This window comes from Telmatherina bonti (assembly GCF_933228915.1).
Source record: "Telmatherina bonti genome assembly, chromosome: 6".
NCBI lineage: Eukaryota > Metazoa > Chordata > Actinopteri > Atheriniformes > Telmatherinidae > Telmatherina > Telmatherina bonti.
The window spans coordinates 16037339-16061820 of NC_136624.1; the positions used below are offsets into that span (position 1 = coordinate 16037339).

Genomic DNA, 24482 nt, shown 5'->3' on the forward strand with positions numbered 1-24482 from the left:
AGCAGGGCTTGCCTCCCATTCTGTAGACGTGACACACGGTTGGATGATGTACTCTGATGCTTGCTGAGATAAATGCTCGATGGGCCACTTACACTTCTGTGAAAATGGCCGACGGCTGACCCCTCACACAATGTAAAAGTCTCCCATGAGGTTTCAGAACATGTAATACGCTCTGTGTAGCTTGAAGACTTGATGTAGAAATATGTCATTCACAACCTAGACATAGACATGCTGTTCACTAAACTTGACCACCTGATGAAGAAACCTTAGTTGTTTTTTTTTTATTATTCCAATTAGATAACTGCAAACAAAAACTTACTGCAATAGTAATGAGAAACATTTGTCCACAAAGAGCACAACTTCTGCTTGTTAGACTTTTACAGAGCAAATTCACATTTCAGCTAAAAGGCATGAGCTGAAAATGAGGGGAGATGTATGAGAGTAGAAACAACTAAGTATAACATCAGCTCACTGTCCCAAAATTCCCGTTGACATACTGTAGCTGGACATGTGACATTACTGGTCATCTTTCAACATGTTTATGCTGCTCTGTGATAAACAGCTAGTTGTCTCGTGCTCGGAGGCTGTTGACACTCCTCTGTTTGCTTTTTTTTTGGATGTTTACAACACACCTGCACAATACACATAATTTCTAATTGGTTTTTAGGATCCACAAACTGGTTGCAGTGGCAGAATGTGTGTTTTTACATGCCTAAACAAATGGATTTATTGTCAGGTTTGCGTATCCCTTCTTTAACATAAAAACATGTGGCTAGAAAAACCACACACTCATGAGTTAAGACATTGTTTTCTTTTTATTAGAGTCAGTCTTGAAAGTTTTTTTTTTCTTTTTGGTTTCATTCTTGACACATTTTTCCTGTATATAACAAACTATAACCATCATATAACCAATTAAATGCCTGAAGGCTGCAGGTGTTTGTGTTTGTGTGTGTGTGCATGCTTGTGGTAGTGTGAATATCAGCTGATATTTTTTTGTATAAACCCATGAAAACCTATAGCCATCATGCAAGCGTAAGACTGGTGTGTGTGGTGTGCAGAAGTTGCTCTGAAAATTAGTGTCCCCAACACAAACTCACCATGCACAGTGGCGTCCAGGAGCCTAAATACTAGAGATAAAATACAAAAAGAGTCACTTTTTCACAAGTCTGAAGCTATTTCTTTACTGTGTTTTGATGACTAAGGGCACCTTCACATCAGTCTTTTTGTTTTGAACCTTTCAGTCTTTTGTGTTTGCTGGGGAAGTCCACTTCATTCGGGGGAAATCTGAATGCGCTAAACTAGTTCTGATTCAGATTAAAGAAGTGAACACGGTCCGCCTATAAACGCAGGTCTCAGTCCATTTCAAGGAGAGCAAATTCAGGAAGCGGACTACAAAGTCACTAAATAGAAGTCATGTCTGTGTTTGACGTAGAATTGCATTGTGGGTAGATAAATAGCAGTGGCGTTAAGGGTCTTTTGCCTCATCTGGTGTTTATACTGCACCCATTGTTGCAGTGTATTTCTGCAGTATACTTGCACAAGACAAAACAATAAAATCAAAACAGTGATAGTATCATGCTCCATGTTTGGCTCACAAGTGGAAGAAAGAGTTTTCTTCTTCATGTGGATCTTGTCCATTATTTTGCGAAATACTAGTACAGCACCACCTTTGGTGAGAATGGAGATATATATTATTCTAATGGTCTGACTCATTTTTACCAAAGTGCAGCATCAAGGTGATCTCGGTCACCATGAAACACCCCCTCACAACTGAGCCGAGTCCCCAAGTTATCCAAACCATCCTGATGTGTATGTGCCCTTATAATAGCAAGAATTGTGTTCTATGTTCCAGTGTGGATCGTCAGTTTTTAAGAGCAGTTTCTATAGGATGAAGCAGTTTACAGTAATGCACCAATATTAGTTATATAAAAACAGTCATTTTGAGATGATAAAGGTAACATAACTTTATCTGTAACTGTGGGCGACTTTCTAATGCCTGTAGTCCAGATATCCATGCTGGTTTCCATGTCACAAAGCAGCAAAAAGAATAGATCATTAGGACTTGCCACTGCAATAATGGAACTGCAAGTTGGTAAAACCGAGAAAACCACAGCCATATTCATCTGAATGCAAAAAGTTGCGGCTTGACTAATAATAATAAATAATTTGAAGCTTCATCCTATGTTAGGGAGGATTTATAACTGCCTTATGAACAAAAACAAGAGCAAAACCTTTTTTAAATGCTATTATATTTAAACAAGCATGTCGTTGCCTTTACATTAACAGTGGCCACACTGGAACAATGCATTGTCTGAAAACTATTGAGGGTGTGTGGAGACATCTGCATATCCACCACACTGAGATGCAGACTGAGTAAAGCACAAATTACATCAGCAGCAACAATTTGTTGATATATTACAGGGCTACAATGAGATGACAAGACATATACTGTACATATAAGAACCCCAAATACTAACTAAAAATATCATGCAGTGACAAACGCATTGCCACTGTTTCCTCTGCACCAGTCTTCCTCAATCCCCTGTCTTTCACACACACACATACACACACCAGTGGTGTTTTTTCTTTGCTGAATTAATATTTATGAGTAGTTTTAACGGCTATGGCTTTTACAGCCAGGCTCTCACTGCTATGCACTTTATTAATATCATAAGGACAATGTCAGCAGAGCCCTTAAAGAGGGTTATGGGTTTGGCTGTGAGTGTGTGTGTGTGTGTGTGTCTGTGTGCCTGTGTGTGTGTGTGTGCGATGACATTGGTTGCTTTACTTACAAAAAAAAAAAAAAATGTAATAGTGGGTGGATTGTGTTTGTGTATGTATGTGCACAAAAGTTTGAAGCTGTGTGTAGTGAGGATAGATGTGTGTGCATATAGGCTACTGAAATGAAAGCGTGTGTGTGTTGAGAATTTGCATGTGTCAGCCTTCTTCAGTTTCTCAGTTTTTTTTTTCTTTCACTCTTCACAGTTTCAGTGTTTTTTTTCCTTCTGAGGCAGATAGGTAGATGCAATCTGCTGTAGTAGTTGTGTCACTCCCTCTGTAAATAGGAACTCAAATATTGATCCTTCTCAACCCTGCTTGACTTCCCCCGGTCCAATGAAGTGTGAGTGTGTGTGTGTGTGTGTGTGTGTGTGTGTGTGTGTGTGCATTTATGTGTGTTGTGTGTCCTTATATATTATGAGATCCCAATCTCTGGCCTCTCACCAGATGAAGGGTGCATGCCAGGGGGAAAAGTTGCCAACAAGCGATTAAAGAGATACAGCAGGGACTCCAGTATCACACATACACACGCACGCACACACACTAACGACATGCTGGTGAAGTGAAATGCAGAGATATAGATTTGATGCTATTCTATTAAATAAAGGACGATAAAGAAAGGCATAAAACCAACAAGTAAACAAAACACTGAACATTTCTTTGCTCAAATTTTTACATTTGTCTCTTTTTAACTAATTTTGTATTTTCCTAAAATGTATTGTTACATGATTGATGATTCGACTATCATACCTCCTAAGAATATACTATTATCACTACTAATAATATATATGAAGGTAATGATTAATATATATATATATATATACTTTTTTTTCCCCTTTCAATTGGGGGGTGGGGTTGATAGAACCTTATATGAAAAATCTCACATGGTAATCATTACTGTCATAAGAAACACTGTTTAATCAAACTGATTAATCATCCCCATATTCCCATTTGTTCCTCCTCCATTTTCTGTTTTTTTTTGTTTTTTTTTTTTCATGTCACTTCAGCTCTTCATCTTTCTATCTTTCTACTGATCAACCTGTTGGTGATGGAGGCTCCAGTGGTGCCTTTAGGGATCGTTGTTTATTCTTTCCCTTGCAGTCATGGCTTAATAATTCAGGCAATACCGTAAAGCCTGTTGAAATACAAACATTTTTAAGAGATGTTTATAATTTCTAATGTGATGACAATATAAAAGTGTTAAGAAACCCCTGATAGAGCAGAGCTCTATGTTGACAGATTGTTATTCATTATGTTAAGTAGCTGTTGTGAAGCACAAAATGCTTGAGGAAAAAAAAAAAGGTCTCTGGTATTTAAATATTTTTGGACATGATTAGGAAATAATCATGTAAGTCATCATTCATTTTACTAACACAAAGCCAAAATGCAGAAGTTGTGTTTAAGGAAAAAAAAAGTATAATATGAAAAGTTCAACTAGTTTCATTGGAATTGAGAGTATCACAGTTGTAAGAGCCAGTTTCTGCTGTAAAAATGTACTTATTTATTATTTATTATTATCAGTATGAACATCTTATACAAGCAGATGTTTTGTTAGTTTGCTGCTCTGGAGCATAAAAATCAGTCATGACCTTTAAGATGCAACTGTTGCTGCCCATCAGTTTGGGAAGTTCAACTATTTGGTATCCATCGTCCTACAGCAAGAAAAAAGTTTTCACATGTAGAAAATACTAGAGACAGCTGTCAATCTTCACAGTCGTGAATGTTCCGCTCAAGGTCAGACTGTGCAACACTAAAAGAAAAAAACAAAAAACAAACAAACAACAAAACTAGATTAAAAAAAAAAAAAAAAAAAAACCAGACTCTGCGGGGCTCAGTTAGCATGGCGAATGTTAGAGTTTCTAACAGTCCAACAAGAAAAATACTCAACAAACTTGACCTTTTTGATATGGTTGCAGTAGAAAGCTTCTTCTCTCTGTTAGGAACATGACTGCTTGGCTAATTTTGGCAAAGTGTTGCACTGCAGCAAGACGTCTGGACCAATGTCCTTTGGGACAAACCAGATCAAGCTGATAATCTTAAATTATATCTTAAATGAAAATGCAAAAAAGAAAAGAAAAAAAAACAAACTGCATTTTAGGACAAACACCTCATGTCAGACATGGTGGTGGAGGGCTGATTATTTAAGTTTGTTCGGCAGCTAGAGTCACCAAGTGGGTCAAGTCCATGAAATCCTCTGGATACCAAATTATTCTAGAGTCAAATGTGAGGCCAACCACAGCGGCAGATCTATAAGAGGATGCCGGAGAAAGAAAATGATCAAGGTGTTGACATGGTCCAGTTAAAGTAAAGACGTCAAGCTGAATGGGATGCTGTGCTAGGACAATTAGACAGCTGTGCATAAACCACAGCTGCAAGCTGAAACAACAGTGTCTAGAAGAGAAGACAAGAGCGAATCTCCTCCACAGCCATGGGAGAGACTGATAATGCCGTACAGAAAAGCACTACTTTAGATTATTGAAGCTTAAGGTGGTTTTTATAAGTTGTTGGATCAGAGTTGAACTTAGCATTAAACACACTTCTTCTGCATTTTGATTTGGTTGTTCAATGAAAGATGAATTATGTGATGTGGTGCTTTTCATCTGAGAATGTGCTTTTAAGTAATTCTAAAACCCATACCAAATGTTAAATTTAATATGTCCTGATGCATAAAACCTTAGAACTGAAGGAGGATCATCTGACTGTATAAATAATATTCTGCACATTCAAGATGTACAAAAATCCTAAATTAATCACAAATTTAAAATGTTTAAACTCAGTTGCTTTGTAACTAACAACAGTGTTTTGTTACCGTGATTTCATATTATGTCTCTCAGAGGGTAGAAATCATCAATGAATAATTATCCACTATCTCAGTTACATGGTGAAGTACTGCATGAAGCAGAATAGAGAGCAATAGATGAATCCATGTGTGTGTTTTTAAAAGTTAATGGACAAGCAAACCCTCATAAAAACGGTTCATTTTTTAGGTGAGTGAAGCAATAATTTCACAAGTCATAGAGTTGCTTACCACCTCTAACTGCATAAAAAATGCTGACTACTTCACTTCCAATGTAGAGAGAAGTATTACGTAAAAATGTTAAAATATTTGGTTAAAATGTAACATGCATTGTTTGATATTGATCCAAAATCTGAGACAAAATGGGCATATGTACTATTGCAAGATACTACCTCTTTAGATATGTAATGTATGCTGTGGAAGCCACAAACTTTAATCACAATCTAGAAAAAAACAGACTTTATTTATGAGGACACATAAATGAATAAAAATTAGGTGGAATTTTAAAATAATGTTGAGATAAACACAGTTCAGATTGCCAGCAAAACTATTTGTCCACTCAGACCATGAACTAATCCAATGTGTTTGTCCTTCTTCTGGGTTTTGCTCTGTTGTCACCATCGGCCTCACCTCACCATGCTTCAGAAGACATGCTTATTCCTACTCTTATTACCTGTAAGTAGCGATTTCACACCAGGAACACCTGTCTCAACCCACCTTCTTTTTGTTTCTTCTTCCTCCAGCTATTTGCTGATTCCTTGATATTGTTCCATTTCTTTCCATTTCTGTTTAACTTTTATCTCACTCAAAGTCTTGGTGAATATTACAGATATAAAGATGTGGGGGAATTTAGGAGACCACTCTTGTTTGCCAAAATAAAATGTTCAGTTTTCATGCCTGTTACAACTAAACATGTTTTTATTTTGAAAACAAGAATGGTCCAATGTGTTTTTTCTGCAAATGTATAATATGTTTTTTAATAGTTTTTTTTTTTTTTTGTTTTTTTTTTTTGTTTTTTTTTTTTTTTAACAGAAGAAAGAAAGTAAAATAAAAAATCACTTCTGGACACAGTCGGCTAAAAAATATCAAAAATAGTTAACACTTTTATTCAAAGTGGCTTACATGCACTCTCATAGCCCGATAGGCACATCTGGGGGCAACTTGGAGTTCAGTGTCTTGCCCAAGGACACTTCGGCACATAGTCAGGGGAATCCTGGAATTGATCTCCGGTTGCAAGCCGACTGCTCTTCCTCCTGAGCTACAGCAGCTGATAACACTTACGTTTTTAGTAGCCTCTTTTCTTTCTTTCTTTTTCTCATTTTTTAAAAGACTACAGATTTATTTCCTGGAAAGAAACTCCAACCTGATCCTTCTTCTTAGAAATCTACATTGTGCAGTCATCATCAATACCCCATAGAGCTCATAAGACGAAACCTTAGCAACCTAACTTATGTAAACACATGCACACACACACAAACACATATATATATATATATAAATATGTATATGTAAATATACACACACACACACACACACGTATATACACACACATATATATATATATATATATATATATATATATATATATATATATATATATATATATATATATATATATATATATATATATGTGTGTGTGTATAATGTATGTATGTCAATTTTGAGCAGACCAAATACAGGAAGTGGACTACAAAACAAAGTGTATTGTGGTCCTGTGGTCCAGAACACTCAGAACACAGCATTGTTAGTGAATGCAACCAAAACAAACACACTTGTGTTGCATACCCCCCCGTATGCAGCTACGGACAGGAGAAATTGTTCACAGTCAGACTTGGAAGAAGTCAATAAAAGTTCTGATGGAAATTTGTTCAGCCTAAGACCACCAGGTTCTGATACAGCTCCATATTTAGCTGTAATGTATAAAAAGTTCAGTTTTTTACATGACCCAGGAGATTTGATCTGGACAGGCAATCCTGATTCCCATCCAGTGGTCCATATGTCATACAATATATTTCCTGTACATATTTTCTTTTGAGTTCAAAGGATTCATTGAAACAGGATCTGTTGTTTGCATGGCCATCTATTGAATAGTTTCACCCCAAAAAGTCAAAGTAATCCACTGCTATATTTTCCCCCAAGCAGCCATATCCTGGTTATTAACCACTTCTAATGAAGGACCGTTGTAGCTGTCTTCATGCCCTCACACACCTGTGTGGCTTTATACACTCTTTAGGTCTAAGCTCATTAACAAATCCCTGCAGAGACTTTCTAAAAGTCTCTGTTCCTTTAGCTTACTTGACAGAATAATTTAGTTTCCCTTCTAATTTAGGTTTAACTCCAAAAAGTCTTGGACTGAGTCACAACTCACTTTTACTGCCTACTCGAGTCCTCACAGGGTTAAACATGAACTTAATGTTGGTAATAAAGGGGGAGAGGGGGGGTTGACATTAAAAATCAAAGTCTCCCAGAAGAAAGAACTCCATCATTTTAAAGCTCCCTTAGCGAGGATACCTTTCAGACTGTTTGCACATTCACATGCAAAACATTAAAAAAACAAAACAAAACAAAAAAAAATCAACTGCTAGTTATGTAAATGTCCTTTTTAACATCTTAGGAATACCTGGCTGTAGGCCAGGGTTGGATCACCCACTGCCTCATGCGATTAATTTAGGATCTGGAGGGAAATATCTCATGCTCTGACTGCAGCTGGAAGCTGGAACGGCTGCTGTGAAATGAACAAGTCGCTTGTGAGTGCTTTTGGATGAAGGAGAGGCAAGAAGCTGCAGCCACGACTCACTGAGAAGAGTAGTAGAGCGTCTTTTGACGTCCAAAAGTCTCCAAAAACACCAGAAAAGTTTACTAGATGTTATATGATTGTTACACATCGAGATAAACTAACTAAATTAGCGGCAACAGCTTCTTGTTTGTAATGTTAAGATGAGCACAGCAATTTGATGCATTACTGCCCTCAGCTGGTAAGGAGTCTGGATCAAAATGATAGCCATGATGACTGATTAGATGAGATCTGTTTTATCATCTTTCAGATGAATTACATCACAGATGCACCACAGAACAAAATGAAGATACAGGGCCAACTGATAAAGATGCAAAGTCACACAACTGCTAATTGTGTGATATATTAAATGGGTCATTTTTCAGTCTTTCTCTCAAACTAAGGCTTTAAAACTGAATCTTAAGAAATAAGAAAACTTAATTGGGTTTTGGTGGATTTAATTTACCACCATGCCAAATTTAGACTTCTAATATGGCATGAGTAACAACTTTGTGGAAATCCAAAGATTAAATAATACATGTAACTTTTTTTTTTTTTTTTTTCTGTTTAAATCTTGTCTTCAGTGACATGCAGAATGGTGGTCTGTGTGCCAGACTGTGCTGGACAGATTTGCTCTGTGAGGCACCTTGTTATATGCCTGCTCTTGATCGTGTAAATAATTTTTATTACTTAAGGAACAGAGGGTGAAATAGAAAGGCAGAAGGCATAAAGAGATAAAAGAACAGAAATGAAACAAGGAAAGAGAAACAAACTAGGGTGCCACGATCATAACAGTGATTAGAGTTAAAAGTGTTTTAAAAGAATAAATAAAGAAAATACATGAAAATAAGACAAGTCTAAAATTTAAACAAATCCTAAAATCTCTATGAGACAGATTATCATCAAGAGCACCTGCAGAAACCGAAACAGCCACCAGCAGAAAGCAGATGGAAACAGAAACACCTCAATGTTAGCAAAAGTGTGACCTTATAGTTATGTACCACGTTCTGATGAGGAGGACCACCACTATGCCCAACCTCCAAACATCAGAAGAAGGCAAGGGTGAGCCAGACAGGCAAGGATGTAGTGAGTCCACAATGCAGTAAGCCCAAGAGAGCCAAAGCAGGAAGAACTACACACCCACCCACCTGAGAAGAAAGGAGGCCTCACAATCTGAGATCCCGTGTGCAACGGAGCAGAGGGCCAAAGGCAACCAGGCCCAGTGGGGAATGGGCACTGAGTTATGGGCTATGAGGAGAGCCAGCACCCTGTAGGCCAAAGACCTTCATGTCCTTCAGTTGAGTCTTGTCCAGGAACAGGACCAGATCACACATACAAAACCACATTTTCTGCAGCCTTACACAAAAGCACACCTTTACATATACTTCCTCAGCCTTTTCTATACAAAATACATACCTGGACTGAATTTTCTAGGGGAAATTCCTCTTCCAGTCTGAACTTCAGAATTCTTTGGAATCTGGTTTATGATGGAATTTCATCAGAAACATGAAAACTTCTCGAGGCAAACATCCAGTGTGATCGGACATCTCACTAAATACACAATGAAATCGATGCAACTCATTAAATAACCAAATGCAAGAAAAATACTTTTTCTGAAATATCTTCTGCAGCTGCACACACATTTTAGCACATGTGTGGACACACATACATATACATTTACACACACAGTCATCGCCCAAGGATGTTTACTGTAAGATGAGGGGGAATTTGAAAGTGTTCAAGACTCCAGCTTTTTTTTTTTTTTTCTTCAGTGTGCATGTGTGCATGTATGTATTTGTGTTTGTACGTGTTCATATCTCGGTCTGTCATACCAACCCCCATCTTTCTCTTCAACCACCCCTCAGTATCCCTCAATCTCCCCCTCCCTAGTTGGGTTTGCCTCTAAATCCTGTGATACGCAGATGAAAGTTTGTTTGGGCTTTGCCTGCAGCCTCCTCTGGAGCTACTGCTGTCATCCTGAGTTGACTGACTGCCTCCCTGACTGCAGTATTGGCTGGGGATGGCTTGAGGATATTTGAGCTATCTCGCTGCCAACCGAATGGCTGAAGCCATTCTAGACATTATACAGGCGTTCCTGCCAATCCCTCGACAAGTGAAACAAATGTCGTTTGCCCTGTTTGATTAGATAGCTTGAGGTTCGCTTCAGGACCTGCCAAGCTTCAACTGAAATAAATGCAATTCCCTCCGCAAGCGCCACATTCTTGGAAACAATAATGGTCACTTGCAGTTTTTAAAAAAAAAGGCTTCCTTTAGGTGAACTTACCTGTACCTGCATGATTTTTCTGTTTACAAGTGAAATACCAGTCAAAAAGCTTTGACACAGACATCCATAGGATTTAATGATGGAATGTGTCCAAACATCTGACTGGTAATGCATTTTCATGAAACAAAATTAAAAGAGTTCATAACAAGAATTCAACTTTTGGGATTCAGAATATTCTCTCATGAATTTAAAGTGATTTAATTAATAACTGGTTCAAATCTGGCTCAGAACTCAGTTGCTGTGGTGAAGATAAAAAGCTGCACGTCTGAGACCAGGGCCCTCAGCCAGAAAAGTGGGAGTGTGCTCTTCAAGCCACAAGTGAGGTCCTGTCCCAAGTAGAGGAGTTGAAGAAGTGTGTAAAGAGCGCAGCAGCAGTCTGACAGGTAGATCAGTGCAGTGTGATCTGTATTATTCCTCTGTGGTGAAGAAAAATCTGAACCAAAAGATTAAACTCTCAATGTTTCAGTCGTTTTATGTTTCTACTTATAGTGATGGATGGATGGATGGAAAGAAATACAGTCCAATTCAGCTTTATTTGCAAAAACACCACTTCACAACACCGTTGTCTCAGTGCACTTTACATGCACATCGATTCAAGACAGTTCATAAAAAAATAGCCTAGCTAACAGAAACCAACTGATTGCATCAACTCTTGACCTCAATCCAATCTCCCATCTTGAGCATGCATGAGGGGGAAGGAAAAGTCCCTTCTAACAGGAGGGCAAAACCTCCAGCAGAACCCGGCTCAGGAAGGGCAGCCGTCTGCCTCAACTGGTTGGGGTGGAGAGGACAGGAAAGGCAGGTCAACATGCACTGCAGCTTTTATTCAAGAAAAGCCTGAAGATAAAGGAGAAATGTGTTAATGATGGCAATACTGTCATATATTCATACATGAAGCGAGGAAGTTTTCATCAGGTGCATCAGGTGACGTCCCTGTTGATGCACAAGTACTTGATACGTAATGTGAGAACTTAAAAAGCAGAAATACTCTCGTCTCTACGGCACAGTCCTTCACTAATGCGGTGAGGACTGATTGATGGTGAGAAGAAAATACACCCGATGCGTCACATCGGTGTCAATCACAAGTTTGAACAAGACACAATATTCCACAGATTCAGTGGATGATGATCTGATGTGGGCTGATATCACAGATTTGGTCACAATACATTTTCAGATCAAATTAGGATCCAGAGATTCTCATGAGACAATATCACAAGCTGATGCTCTTTGCTCATCACTAAATATAAGTGTAATTTTTTATTATTTATTTATTTGTTTACACAAAATGCTTACCCATATAGAATTAAATTTCTCCTGTAAAAAGATGCTAGTTTTAGGAGTACTTTATTGTCCCAAAAAGGCAGGACTTTTCTTCTTTGGTCTCACCGATAGCAATAAAAACAGTCAGGAGTCAGTACATACAATAGACTCTACTAAACAGATGCTAATTCTTTTAAAAACACACATCAAATACAGAAACACAGCGGTAACAGATTACTTAGAGTTCTGGCCCCAATATGTAAATTATGACCCACATGAAAACAAAGAACATTTGATTGTAGTTTTATCTAAATTTACACATATTGGAGGATCTGATAATTGCAGAACCTGTTTTAAAGTTGCTGAGTCCATATTTACACCTGAACACAGAAAACCCACCAGCTTTTCTGGTCCTTTTTTTTAGTCTAGTGCTTGTTTTTCAGTGATCACAAGATTACTAGAGCACAAGATATTTATGAAAACATGGCACGTCTGGTTTTCTGTGAGAAGAAAGACATATTTGGACATAATTTATTGACTTTTACAAGAACATCGATGAACCATAAACTTGAATTACAAATTCCTAAAAGGCAGGTTTGCTCCAAATTAGTTCAGCTTATAAATTATTAGGATGAACCCTTCAAGTGCACATGAGATATAATACATCAAAAGAGCAACAATTAAGAACATTTTCCTTTTTTTTAAATCTCCTCACTAATAGTACTGCTGCTTTCCTTCACTTCACTTCTCCCCATCTCGTCTCTCTTGGGAAATAGTGTCTCTTGTTAAAACCATCAGGGGAAGCATTTTGCTTCCCCTGATGGTTTCTGAACGTCCCCGACCACACGGCTCTCGTTATCAACACCTTAAACGGCGAGTGCTTAATGCCGCCGAGGGCACACAGTTGCTCACAATTCACGCCAAGGCCGGCACCTGGCGGCGTAACCCAACTTCCTAATGAACTGCTGCCGTAACTTCCATTAAAGAGAGATTATGCCATTCTCTTTGCCACTTATAATATGGCAGGAATTTGTCATTTAAATTAGCCCATTACCGGGATGAATATGCGGTAGGGACAATTGAAGGAAAAGAGTGAGGAGGATAATGAAAAAGGTCTCTCATCTCTCAAGTTTAAAGTCTCTGCCTGTTGCTTTTATCATTACATCATACCTGCCTCTCCACCTTGACTTCAGTTGCAACCTTCATCTTTGCTGCATTTTTTTCCTTAAGTTTCCACATCATTTTTTTTTGTTGTTGTTGTTGTTCTTGTTCATTTTTATGTTCTTCATTCTCATTTGTTCATCTTTCCCATTTGGCTTTTGTTTCTTTGCCCGCCTCCCCCTCCTTCCCATCCCCAGCCCACTTTCTGTCAAAGTGCAGTCGTATAGCCAGGAATAGGCCACTCTAAGCTCCAATCACACACGAGGTTTCGAGGCTCTGCTTCCTATAAATGGTTGTGGAGTACGGCGAGGCTGGATCTCAGGTTGATGGAAGGGAATTATTTTGGGAGGAAGTTTGTCGAGCTTTTCCTCCTTTCCCGTCGTCGGCTTTCCTTTTAACACCATTGTCACGCTCTGTTTTCCAGGCTGTTTTTTTTCATCTCAGTTTCCTTGTTTATCTTCACTCTGTTCTGTTTTTTTTAATCCATCCTACTTTCTATCATTCACCTTTCTGCTTTTTTTCTGCTTTCGATCCTTCTGTGAATTTTCATTTTCTCTGACTCTTCGCTGAGTTGCTCAAGTATTCAAGGGAAAGTGTGACCCCAGAAACACACACACACACACACACACACACACATACACAGGCTAAAATGCTTACAGCTTTAACTTAATATCTGTACATTTCTCTGGCACACACACACATCACTGCCAGTATTCTACGAGCCAATAGATTCAAAGGGATGAAAGATGTTTCCTACACAGCTGACCCCCGGCTTATTTCTTCCTGACCCTCATAGGGAGGAACAGCACAATGGAAGAAACACACACAAGGAAATGCATCTTTAATACAAAAAAATTATTTATAACATTGTGCATAGTAAGCATAAAGTATTATATTCACTCATAATACACAGGAATGTAAAAGCACATAAGCAATCTCAGCATTCAAACAAAGACCGACCACAGAAATGTGTTGAAAAAAGACACAAAGAGCCACGAGGTCTCTAGGAGAGCTGCTCATAATGGGCTTTTGTCCCATGTGTTTATGTTGGGACATAACAGTCAGCAGATTGGGAGGGAGAAACTGATCTTTAATGTGACCAGAAGGACAATCTTAAACTCTTTGTTTTTTTTTGTTTTTTTTGAGGTTCTCCTCAAATCAAACCCAGAAAATATTTTCAGTGTTTTCAGACTCCTCTCTGCACAGCCTGCTCCTCTTGTGACAGAGAGATTTGATGTTGTGAAGTGTTTGTACTTCAGGTATCATCTGTAACAGACTTAACCCCAAGATCATCAGACTGATCTCTGTCCAGCAGATGTGGCTGCCATGCAGACGTTTAACTGTCTCATCATTACTGTTGCACCATACTCAGTACAAGAATATTCTGGTGAATCAGGTTGGTCACCTGGTAGTTTTTCTCCACACCTTCGTTCTCTCTTGAATCTGTTATATTACTTCCTAGAGACACCAAAGATACTCTGGTGTCCATCATCAAACCAAATTCTGCTTGTTTTTCTGATCCAGTTGTTAACTTGCCAGCTTGCTTTCTGTCCAGCATACAGCATCTTGTTCTCTGGGTTTACCTTCTCTCTCCTAATTCATCCTCCTCCCCGACTGTTGCTAAGCACCAAGCAAGGATGCACTGACCAGTTAATTGGAATAGTATGCAGTAACTGTTACTATTTTTAAGATTAAACTATTTTTGTTTGTTTCAGAAGTAGAATTAGGTCTTACTTTGCTGAGTTTAACACCTACAGTGCTGTTATAAGAATGGCATGGTCCCTTTAAGAGTGAGCGCTTATGAGGTGGTGGAGCAACAGATTGTGTATACACGCATGCTCCAGAGATTGAAAGCCAGATTCTGTGTCTTCTTTCCCACTGCTGTGGAAAAAGGATGGTAAATCCTGAAGCTAGCTGGAGCTTTAACAGGAGGAATATCCTACCTTGTGTCTCCTGACCAGTCAGGAGGTAGAAACAGGTATTAACCGATGTTTCTGCGAAGGTTTGCGCCTACAGCATAATCAGCAAACTGTCCTTTGGTACATGGAGTTTGGAGTTTCTGAAATCACATTTATTTTATGTTCTCACACAAAAACAGGCAAGTTAACTTGGATTTGCATCCGATTTCACTTAAAAATGCATCAGCTCAGCTTGAAGAGACAAATCAGTGTGAACAGATCAGAGGAAATAGCTGCTTTTGCAGCAACAAATGGGTCTGTTTTCTTAGTGACCCAGTCTTTACTCTTAGATTTTCTGAGGGGAAAAAAAAGTGTCGTCTTTGTACTTCTGGTCAGTTTAAAGAGAAAATGTGCCTTTTTGTAGTGGTGATGCAAAATGGAGGAGTTTCTCAGAAACACGTGTAAACAGGCGTACTAGGCAGCATCGTGATAAGTCACAGAGGAACGCACCCACTCAATGCCCAGTTTGGACCAGCAGCCACGTGTACCACTCATACACAGACGAAAAGACCAATTGTCCAGCACAGGCAGTACTTACACTGCTCTCAAAAAGCTCAAGTGTTTGCTCACAGAAACAAGCACATATGCACACAAAGCCAACATTAAAACTGTGTACAATGCAGGAATGCATGGTTCACCATGAGGCACTTGTGAATAGATATTAGTCATTAAAAGTAACTAGAAAAATGTGCCGGTGGATTCTAAACAAGGTTTTTCCCTTTACTTAAAAAGTGAGTACGAGACAGTTATCCTTTTTTTTTTTTTTTTTTTTTTTTTTTTTTTAACTCAAGTGCAGCTAAATTTGCTTTGTGAAATTCTTCCTGGCGCACATGGTAGTATTTGAATCGGCTGTTCATTTCCAAAAAATAAACACAGCAAGAGATGTTTTAATGGGTTACTCAGTTTTTACAGCTTCTGAATCCCAAAAAGTTTACAGGGAAACACATAGATAATGTCTAAATAATGGAGATGTTTAAGTTTTTTAACAATTTTTCAAATTTTACATAGAATATATGGTGACATAAAGCATAATTGAAAGTCAGTCACACCAGGCCACAGAAGCAGGCTACATGTATATCCATAGTTCATTTGATAAACTGGGTTTTATATCTTGCTGCTCGCAAATTAACTTATTTTGGCTCTAGAAATTAATTAATTAATTGATGTTGTAATAATTAAGTGTACAAACACCCTGAATGTTGCACTTTGCAGCAATGGACATTCATGTTAGCTGGTAGATGGAAGCTCCAAGTCAATATCTATGTCTTCAAACCTTAATGGTGGTTTGTTATGAAATTTAAGACACTGCTCCATGAGACACATTGAAAAAAAAGGAAAAAATCAACAGACTTGCTTCCTATATGCTGTTGCATGCCATTAAAAATGTGATATTATTTATGGAGTATTGAATAGACTTCATAAGGAATCATTTGCTCTCTTTTTAGCAAAATAAAGCACCTAAAAAGCCACTGCAACGCTACACACAGGCATGAAATTTAACAAAAGAAACTTAGTGTCCTTCAGGGTCTCTTGATTCCAGGGCAATCCTCGGATGAACCCAATGCTGGTATTGCATTTAAGGCTGCATTGTTCTTTTTCGGATGCAGGCTTACCCCTACATTAAATTAATATCTCAACACCTTAAAAAACATTTAGGTGTTAGAAGAGTTCACAAGGTAATGAGAAGTTGAGCATCTTTCTAGAAGACAGTGAGCTTTCCTTTGATTGTTGTAGTAGTGTAAACACTGTTTTTATTGCAAATAAATCACATTACACTTCTAAACTGAAAGTGAAGGTCATTTATGGAGCATTTTGAATTACTTTGACCAAAACCATTGCCAACCACTGCTGGTGTATCTGTTGTCCATACAGTATGCACATATCATGTCCATATGTAGGTCAACTGCTAAACCATATCATGTCTAAATAGGAAAGTGTTGTGTTTTTATTTATTTATTTATTTTTTCTTATTGCCAGCTTGTTACATGAAATTATAGTTTTTTTGTGAAATAGAAGAGCACTTTACTCACTACATTTTCAGAAGCTCCAATCCTCTGCAATGGACCAGCTATAGATAGATTAAACCCAGCAGTGCATTTGGGCCAAAGTCAAAGTTTGTCCATCATTTATGCATTAGTAAGATAACAGTAATATAATCCATTTAATTAAGACACTGTTGAATTTATTACACATTCAGGTTTCTAAGACAAACTGAAACATCTTTCCATAACCCTGTCCTGCAATCATGTCCTCTTTAGTTCCATGATATTGCTCATCACCTCAATGTACACACATAAACACTAAAGGAATAGACCGCTGGGGTATGATATCTCCTGAGAAAATGAATGCAAGCTGACTTTTATAGTAAAGAAGAGGTCTAAACACAACAGATTACGATATCTAATGATGACCACAAATAACAGACCAGTTCCGAGTTTTGTTGTAGCATTTGAGACAAATAGAGTGTGCATGATTTTAGCTGTTTGTGACAGACACTTTACCATATGACAGGCCGTGTGGGCTTCTTCCAGCATCATAAGTTAGAAAATGTGGACAGTATTACTGTCCAAGAAATGAGTCAAACTGCAGAACAGAACATAGAGTTCAGTAAAGTTACTCTGCTGGATGTGAGAACCTCAGTGCTTTCTGGAAGGACTGTGAAAAAGTACTAATAGGAGGCACACTTCCAGTATTTATTAGGTTCATGGAACTGTTCTAACTATAGCGGGTTGTTTTCAATAGATGCAGGACAGGACAGTAAAAGCATCTTTTGTTTTGTTACTTGAGCAAGCTCTGCTGAAAATGCTGGACAATGTCAGATTGTAATGGTTTGCTTTTACTTCTGCCATCTGGTTGCTCAGCAAACCAAAAACTAAAAGTTCAGGTAAAACTCAATATTTAACAAATGAATGGCCAACAGATGGGAGCTGTGACATGTGAACAATGTAAAGAAGAGAACGACAGCCCCCCTCCAAAAAAAGGTGTCATTAGTATTTGCTGCATTGATAGATTTAACCATTGAATCACTGAATGTCAGTTTTGTGCTTTCTTCCTGCTAATTGTTCCAAAGAAAGAGGAAATTCACAAACAAACAAAAAACAACCAAGCCAAAGCTGCCATGTACACCAGACCACCATGTACATTAGTGTAATCGGTATACCAGAAAATTGTAAATTGACGAACATTGCATGCTCTGCCAATAAATGTGTTCCTTTCTTGATTATGTCACAATGTTTCTGTTAATTACCAAGTTAAAGTCTCACCCCTAATACATATATATATATATATATATATATATATATATATATATATATATATATATATATATATATGAATATATGAGTACTGTTTTGTCTTCATCAGGTTATTTTCTTTGTTCTTTGTTCAAAATGTTGCATGTTCCTTGTTTTTGCATGTTTATATTTTAATTTACAAAATTGTCTGAATACACGGTTTTGTTATATTTTTCAATACAGGAAGCTGGCAAAAAAGCAGAAAGAAACTGCCAGTAGCTCAACCCAACAGAGGGAGATGGGTCCTGTTACCACCGCTGATAAGAGCACCACCAAAGTCAGCACTCTGCACAAAGATGATCCCTTCTCCACTTCCAACCAGGACCTCAATGGCTTCAGTAAGTGAAAATGATCTTTTTCAGTCGCCTGAAAGTGCATCATCGTGTAAATGCACAATCTATATCTGGCACCATCATGGCAGTCCACTGGATAATATATGTTGCTCTACTTTATATTATAGATGTATAACCCAGAGCCGAGCACGTCCGTGAAAGAACAATACATATTGTCATTGTTGTCCAAGTTTACTTTCTTCACACATTTTAAAGTTTTGTTTGCCCTTGTGTCTAATTGAAACCATATACATACTTTTCTCTGTGCCATTACTCATTTTGTCACATGAATTTTTCAACTAGTGGACATCTCATTTTTTAATTATGCTCCCCATATGGTCACTGACATCAGCAGTATGTTGAGCTGCTTCACTAGCTTCCATCATGGTGCTGCTGTAATAACTTAAACTCTGCTCTTTTTCTTTTAAATTAGTTTTTATGCCTTCTACACATGGAAGTACATCACATGTGTCCTCTTTGCAGGCACATATCCATAGCTGCGAGCTTGTGAAAGATAATCACCCTTCGTTTGAATGGACATACCCTCATCTCTTTTTTAAAATGACATGTATGTGCGTGTCCAGCTGAATTAGGCAGGACCTCTCAAGAGGGTATTTCTCTCTTGAAAATGTCACACTGGCCTTTTGAGAGTGCTTGCCCGTTGAAAGCTTTGGCTGAGGGCTAATGCTGGTCATAATTGCCTGCTCTCTTCGTCTAACTGTCCACACTGCAGCTCTGATGTACAATAATGTTTCTGCATCGAAAATCCTAAGAGCGGACTTTTATCTGAACCACCTGTACCTGCATCATAAAGCTGTCATATTTCAAGCAACACATATAGTAATGTGCATCTAGGTGGAGAACTCCATTTGTTTTTAAATCTACTTTAGAGGTTTAAAAAATCTGTAAGAATGTTCCTTTTCTCATGTTGTATATCTCTGCAGCACATTTACTATCAGCTTCACCATAGCTTCTGTCTGTTTGCCGACTGCTTATCTATGTGACACATGAAAAAGAAATGTATAGCATCAATTGGAATACTTTACATTGTTTTTTGTTTCACATTGACTAGGAGTATTAAAGCTGGGGAGAAAATGTAAGCCATTGACTAACCACCACCATCACCACCCTCCTTTCCCCCTTTAAAAAAACAAAAAAAAGAATTTTATGTATGTATGTAACGGTTAAGGAGACTAAAAAGAACCCACACGCACACACACATACACACTATATCCTCACATGCAGTCACCGATCCAGTGCCAGCCCTAATGAGACAGAGAAAATGCTGACACAAGGCAGGGGACCCAATAATATTTGTGCGAATGGACCCTTGGAGGGCAAATAACCTTTTTGTGTTATTGCATTCTCACCCAGTCACCAGATATCTTCACAGGACATTGCTGTCAAAGCAGATTTCTGTTGGTATGCAGGTACACTCCTCACTCCTCTATTAAAGTAGAGCTTCCTTTTGGGGACATTTGCATACAGAGCAGCTATGTGCGAGGCGGAGGAGATTTTATCCCAATGCATGAGAAAATATGTTGTGTTTGGGGGTATTAGAAGAGAACAGATGAGTGAAGTGATGGAAGAAAGAGAGGACAATTGGGAAAGAAGATGATAAAACCGAAATCATTTGTGGCTGGAAAATGGCGCCATTGTACTGGAAAACAGTACAGACAAACAGAATATGAATAAGAGTTAGCCAAGGCAGGGTGCAACGCAGGTAATTGAGAAAGTTGTCATCGCATTCAGATTTTTAAGAATTTAGTCCAGTTCCAAACAGTAAATGGTGTCTTTGTTAGTCTGCTGTCATCCAACTCAGAAATGACTCAGAAAGGAAACTTCCCAGGGTTTTAAATTATTGGAGTAAAAGAAAATATGTCTTGAATTTCATCATGCTGGGAGAAAATTAGAGGTGGTATAGTTTCCCTAATTTTATAATCCTGTTTACACACAAATAAGCCACAGATATCTGGTTGTCTAAGAGATTAACACATTAGTGTGTATTTTTTGTTTATGGGAAGCATGGCAGCAAAAAAAACAAACAAACAAAAAGAAAAAAAAACTCAGGGGTGTCTGATGTCAGTCCTCAAGGTCCGCTGTCCTGCAGGTTTTTTTATGTGTCCCTGTTCCAACTTATCTAGCTTAAATTAAAATGGATCCAGCAGCCTATGAGGCTCTGCACAATGACTGATTCATTTGAGTCAGGTGTGTTGGAGTAGGGATGCATGGAGAACCAGAAGAATTGTGGCCCTCAAGGACCAGAGCTGGACATCTGGTTCCAATGGTTTTAAAACAGTAAATATCTTTTATTTGCCCGAAACGAGAAATACAAACAAATACAGAACCCTAGTAACTTGAATGAAGGCCACTGGACTGCTTTTCTTGGTTTTTGAAAACCGTTCCCTGCTCATCCAAAACCTAAAGGCAGCAGAGGAAAGACAGGTGTTGAAAGGGAAAATGGAAGGTCGGTAGCGCTCAGGAGGGAAACAAAGGAAATTGCAGAATGGGGGTGGTGGTGGTGGTGGGGGGGCAGCATATCGTGTCATCTGCCCAGTGAGCATGACAGAAGGTGGAGAATAGATTTCTTCCCAGTCATGGTCACTCTCAAATATGCAAGATGCTAACATTCAGGATCACTGAGTAGCTTCTAGAAATATAAATATAAACAAAAATCAGCTTTAATCACCATTTTTAAACACACACCAACACACACACACACACACACATCAACTACAGTAGTTGCAAGTCCTCTAGATAAATGTGTGTAGGCTAGCTGTGATATCTAGTGTGGATTATTGAACAGGCTTAGCTAGCGTATAATATGTCACAGTCAGTCTCCCAGCAGTCCTTCCAGGTTTTATCTGATTGTGTGTGCATGTGTGTGTGTGCCTGTGTCTATCCTACATATCATTTATTTATGGAGTCCCACCAGTCTCCAAGCATATGTGAGAGATGGTGTATGTGCACGGATGCAGTAGTAATCAGTCAATGTAAAGAAAGGAAGCCCTCATGATGAGTCACCTTGATAAACGCAGGTAAATCTGCCAATCTGTTCCCATTATGGGACCTGATCCACACGGTGGCCAGTCTAAACCACCACGGTAAATGTTTGGAGAAATGCAAGAAGTTAGTTTAGCCTTTTTCCAAGGAATTCAGAGGGACAGTTAAATGTCTTAAAAGGAAATGTCCATCTTGGACGTCAGAAAGATCCCTGCTAATCAATACAAAAATGAATGTCTTTCTATTCAAATGTGTTGTTCTTATTAAAACATTTTAGTCACACAGCAAACTAGGCTCAGACTGACAAGTACAGTCTTTGTTATGCTAATGGAATTTCTATCGTGCACACTGGTGATGTGTTTTATGTGTAAAATTGGTATCAACAGCTGTTGTTGGATTTTGCATGAACACAGCAAGGGCTCATTAGCTTTGATGGAAAAAGTACACATTGTAAACCTGAGTGGTTAAAAGTATGCCAAAGAACATAATTACAGGCAATACTTTTGTATTTACAAGACTCGTATGGTGTTTCATCATGTTAGTTATAAAATCTGTTGTTGTTATCCAGAGCATTTCCGGCTCAAATTAGCTCTAGCGCTAACTCTGTTTCCTAAGCTTTTTAGTGTTTGTAGGACTGAGCGTCTGTCCATCTCTCTTTTCAGTGTGGGTGGGACATAGACATAGGCCTATTGCACAACAATCTGAGACAAACACAGTGAAACAATGTGATAGTAATCAAGTACTAGGTTTTGCCCCAGTCCTTTAAAACTGGGATTGAATGTGATGTTATAAAAATATCTTTTTTTTTTTTTTTTTTAAGTTGAAATGCTTTTGGAATGATAAAACTTCATCCCAAGTCATTTCAAAGCACTTCTTTTTTTAAATGCAATTAGTGTTTGAGGTTTCTTGAACTATGTGAGTAACATCAACTCTGACTTACAGAGCCACAAAAAGCAAAGCTGTAGATAAAAACTAGGGATCATCAGAAGTTATTGGGCTGCTGACCTGAAACAAAAAGAAGAGAGTGGATTGACAGCACCGCTGGGTATCACGCACACCTATTACAGGTCTTCCCCTGGTTGTTATCCAGCTGCCCATCACAAATAAAGCCGTAATGAGGGTCTATGTTTTGGGAAAATGGTCTCAGAGACATATGTACCATTACCAAAGTGCTCTGAAGCTGCTTTGGAAAAGTCTGCCAATTTAAAGGCAATGTCAGCTCACCTCTTCTGCCATAATTACATGAGGGCTTGGTCACTTGACCTTTAGCACGCTGCATTTCACCTTGGATCAGAAAATGACTCATATGTAAGTCTTTTTTAAATAGACATCATCTTCTTGGCAAAATATGATCTTCAGACATGCTCTTCTTTTTGTCATTCAAATATCAGTTTGAAAACAAATCTATCGTATTCTTAAACTGTTTTTATTTGGAAATGGGTCTTTTTCTGGTAAAAAGCCTCCATTACTGCGGATGTGTGGTTTATTACTATCCATCCATCTGAACCACAAGAAGGTTGAATTGTCCTGCTTAAAGGCTGTTTGAATCCAGTTTGGTTTTGAACCATTAAATGGAGTTTTCATTCAGCTCTGTTTTTTCCACACTTTCTTCCTCTCCATTGGTTTATTTGCTTCCTCGTTCATTCCTCACGCAGGCAATAAAACCAGTTGAATGTATTGACCCACAGCGAGAACATGTCAGATTTAAGTGCATGTTCATTGGGCGATAACCATTTTTATGTTTTAAAAATTCAATGTTAGTTGCATTGATGGTGCCATTAGTGTTATTGGATTGTTCCCCTTGCTGTTGAATATTGATTTGGTTTGTGTTTGTTTTCATTGAGAATTGTGTCCTGTGATAATTGACTGTTGATTTTTACATGAGGTCACCAATGTATTGCTCATTTTTTATGCTTCCTAACATCGTATTCTCTGCCTTTTGCGTCCCGCTCTTCATTTGTTGCGTTATTTGCTCTCATTTTCTAATCTCTCCTCACCATCCGCTCACTTTCTCCCCTCAACTTTCCTCCCCTTCCTCTCTTTACTTTGCCTATCATCTTCTTTTATCCACTTTAAACATTCACATCCTCTCCAACTATTGGTTGTTTTCCCGTCCTCTCATCTACCTTCTTTTCACCTCCACAGCTTCCCCCTCCCCCTGCTCCTTTTCCATGCAGGGAAGCAAGACTCTGCAGAGCAAATCCCTGCTGAATTCCTACTATTCAGGTACATGCGTAAACATACACATTCACACATAAATAGTGAGAATGTTTAGAGAACCTTAAACAATGTGTTTTTTTCTTTGAGAAACAATAGTAAAAATTGTGAGAGAAGTCTTTTCAATCTGTGGTCATCAGAGTTGAAATTCTTCTGCTTTCAAACTTTTTGTATTCATTCATTCATTGTCCGAACTGTTTAGTCCAGTTAAGGGTTGCGGGGAAGCTGGAGCCTATCCCAGCAGTCTTTGAGCGACTGGACAGGTTGCAAGTCCATCGCAGGGTCCAAACATTTTGTATTTACACTGAAAATCACTGATTTACAGTCTGCGGTGAAATAAATCTGACTGAAACTGATTCCAAAGTGACTCAGACTCTATCTGAGGATCATCACAATTATCAGCTTTATTTTCATATCTATAAATTACAACAGAATCCCTCAGAAACAGAAAGTTTACCAGCAATTAGAGCAAAACACATTTTACCCTTTATTCTGTAATCCAGAGATCGTAAGCTTTGGACATTAAGGGTCACTGTCCTGCAGATTTTTAGACGTTTCCCTGCTTCAACAGACCTGATTAAAATGAAAGGGTTAACGTGCAGAACCTGACAGCAAGATGTAAGACC

General features: G+C 38.3%; 1 protein-coding gene across 1 annotated transcript in view; it reads left to right on the forward strand.

The window, feature by feature from the left end:
• Positions 1–24482, forward strand: part of ptprt (protein tyrosine phosphatase receptor type T) — a 251571-nt gene that overhangs the window by 156849 nt on the left and 70240 nt on the right. Inside the window, exons 17-18 of the mRNA XM_079241579.1 lie at positions 18488–18642; positions 23785–23865. Of these exons, the coding sequence (XP_079097705.1) occupies positions 18488–18642; positions 23785–23865 (236 nt within the window). The remainder of the gene's footprint in view (positions 1–18487; positions 18643–23784; positions 23866–24482) is intronic.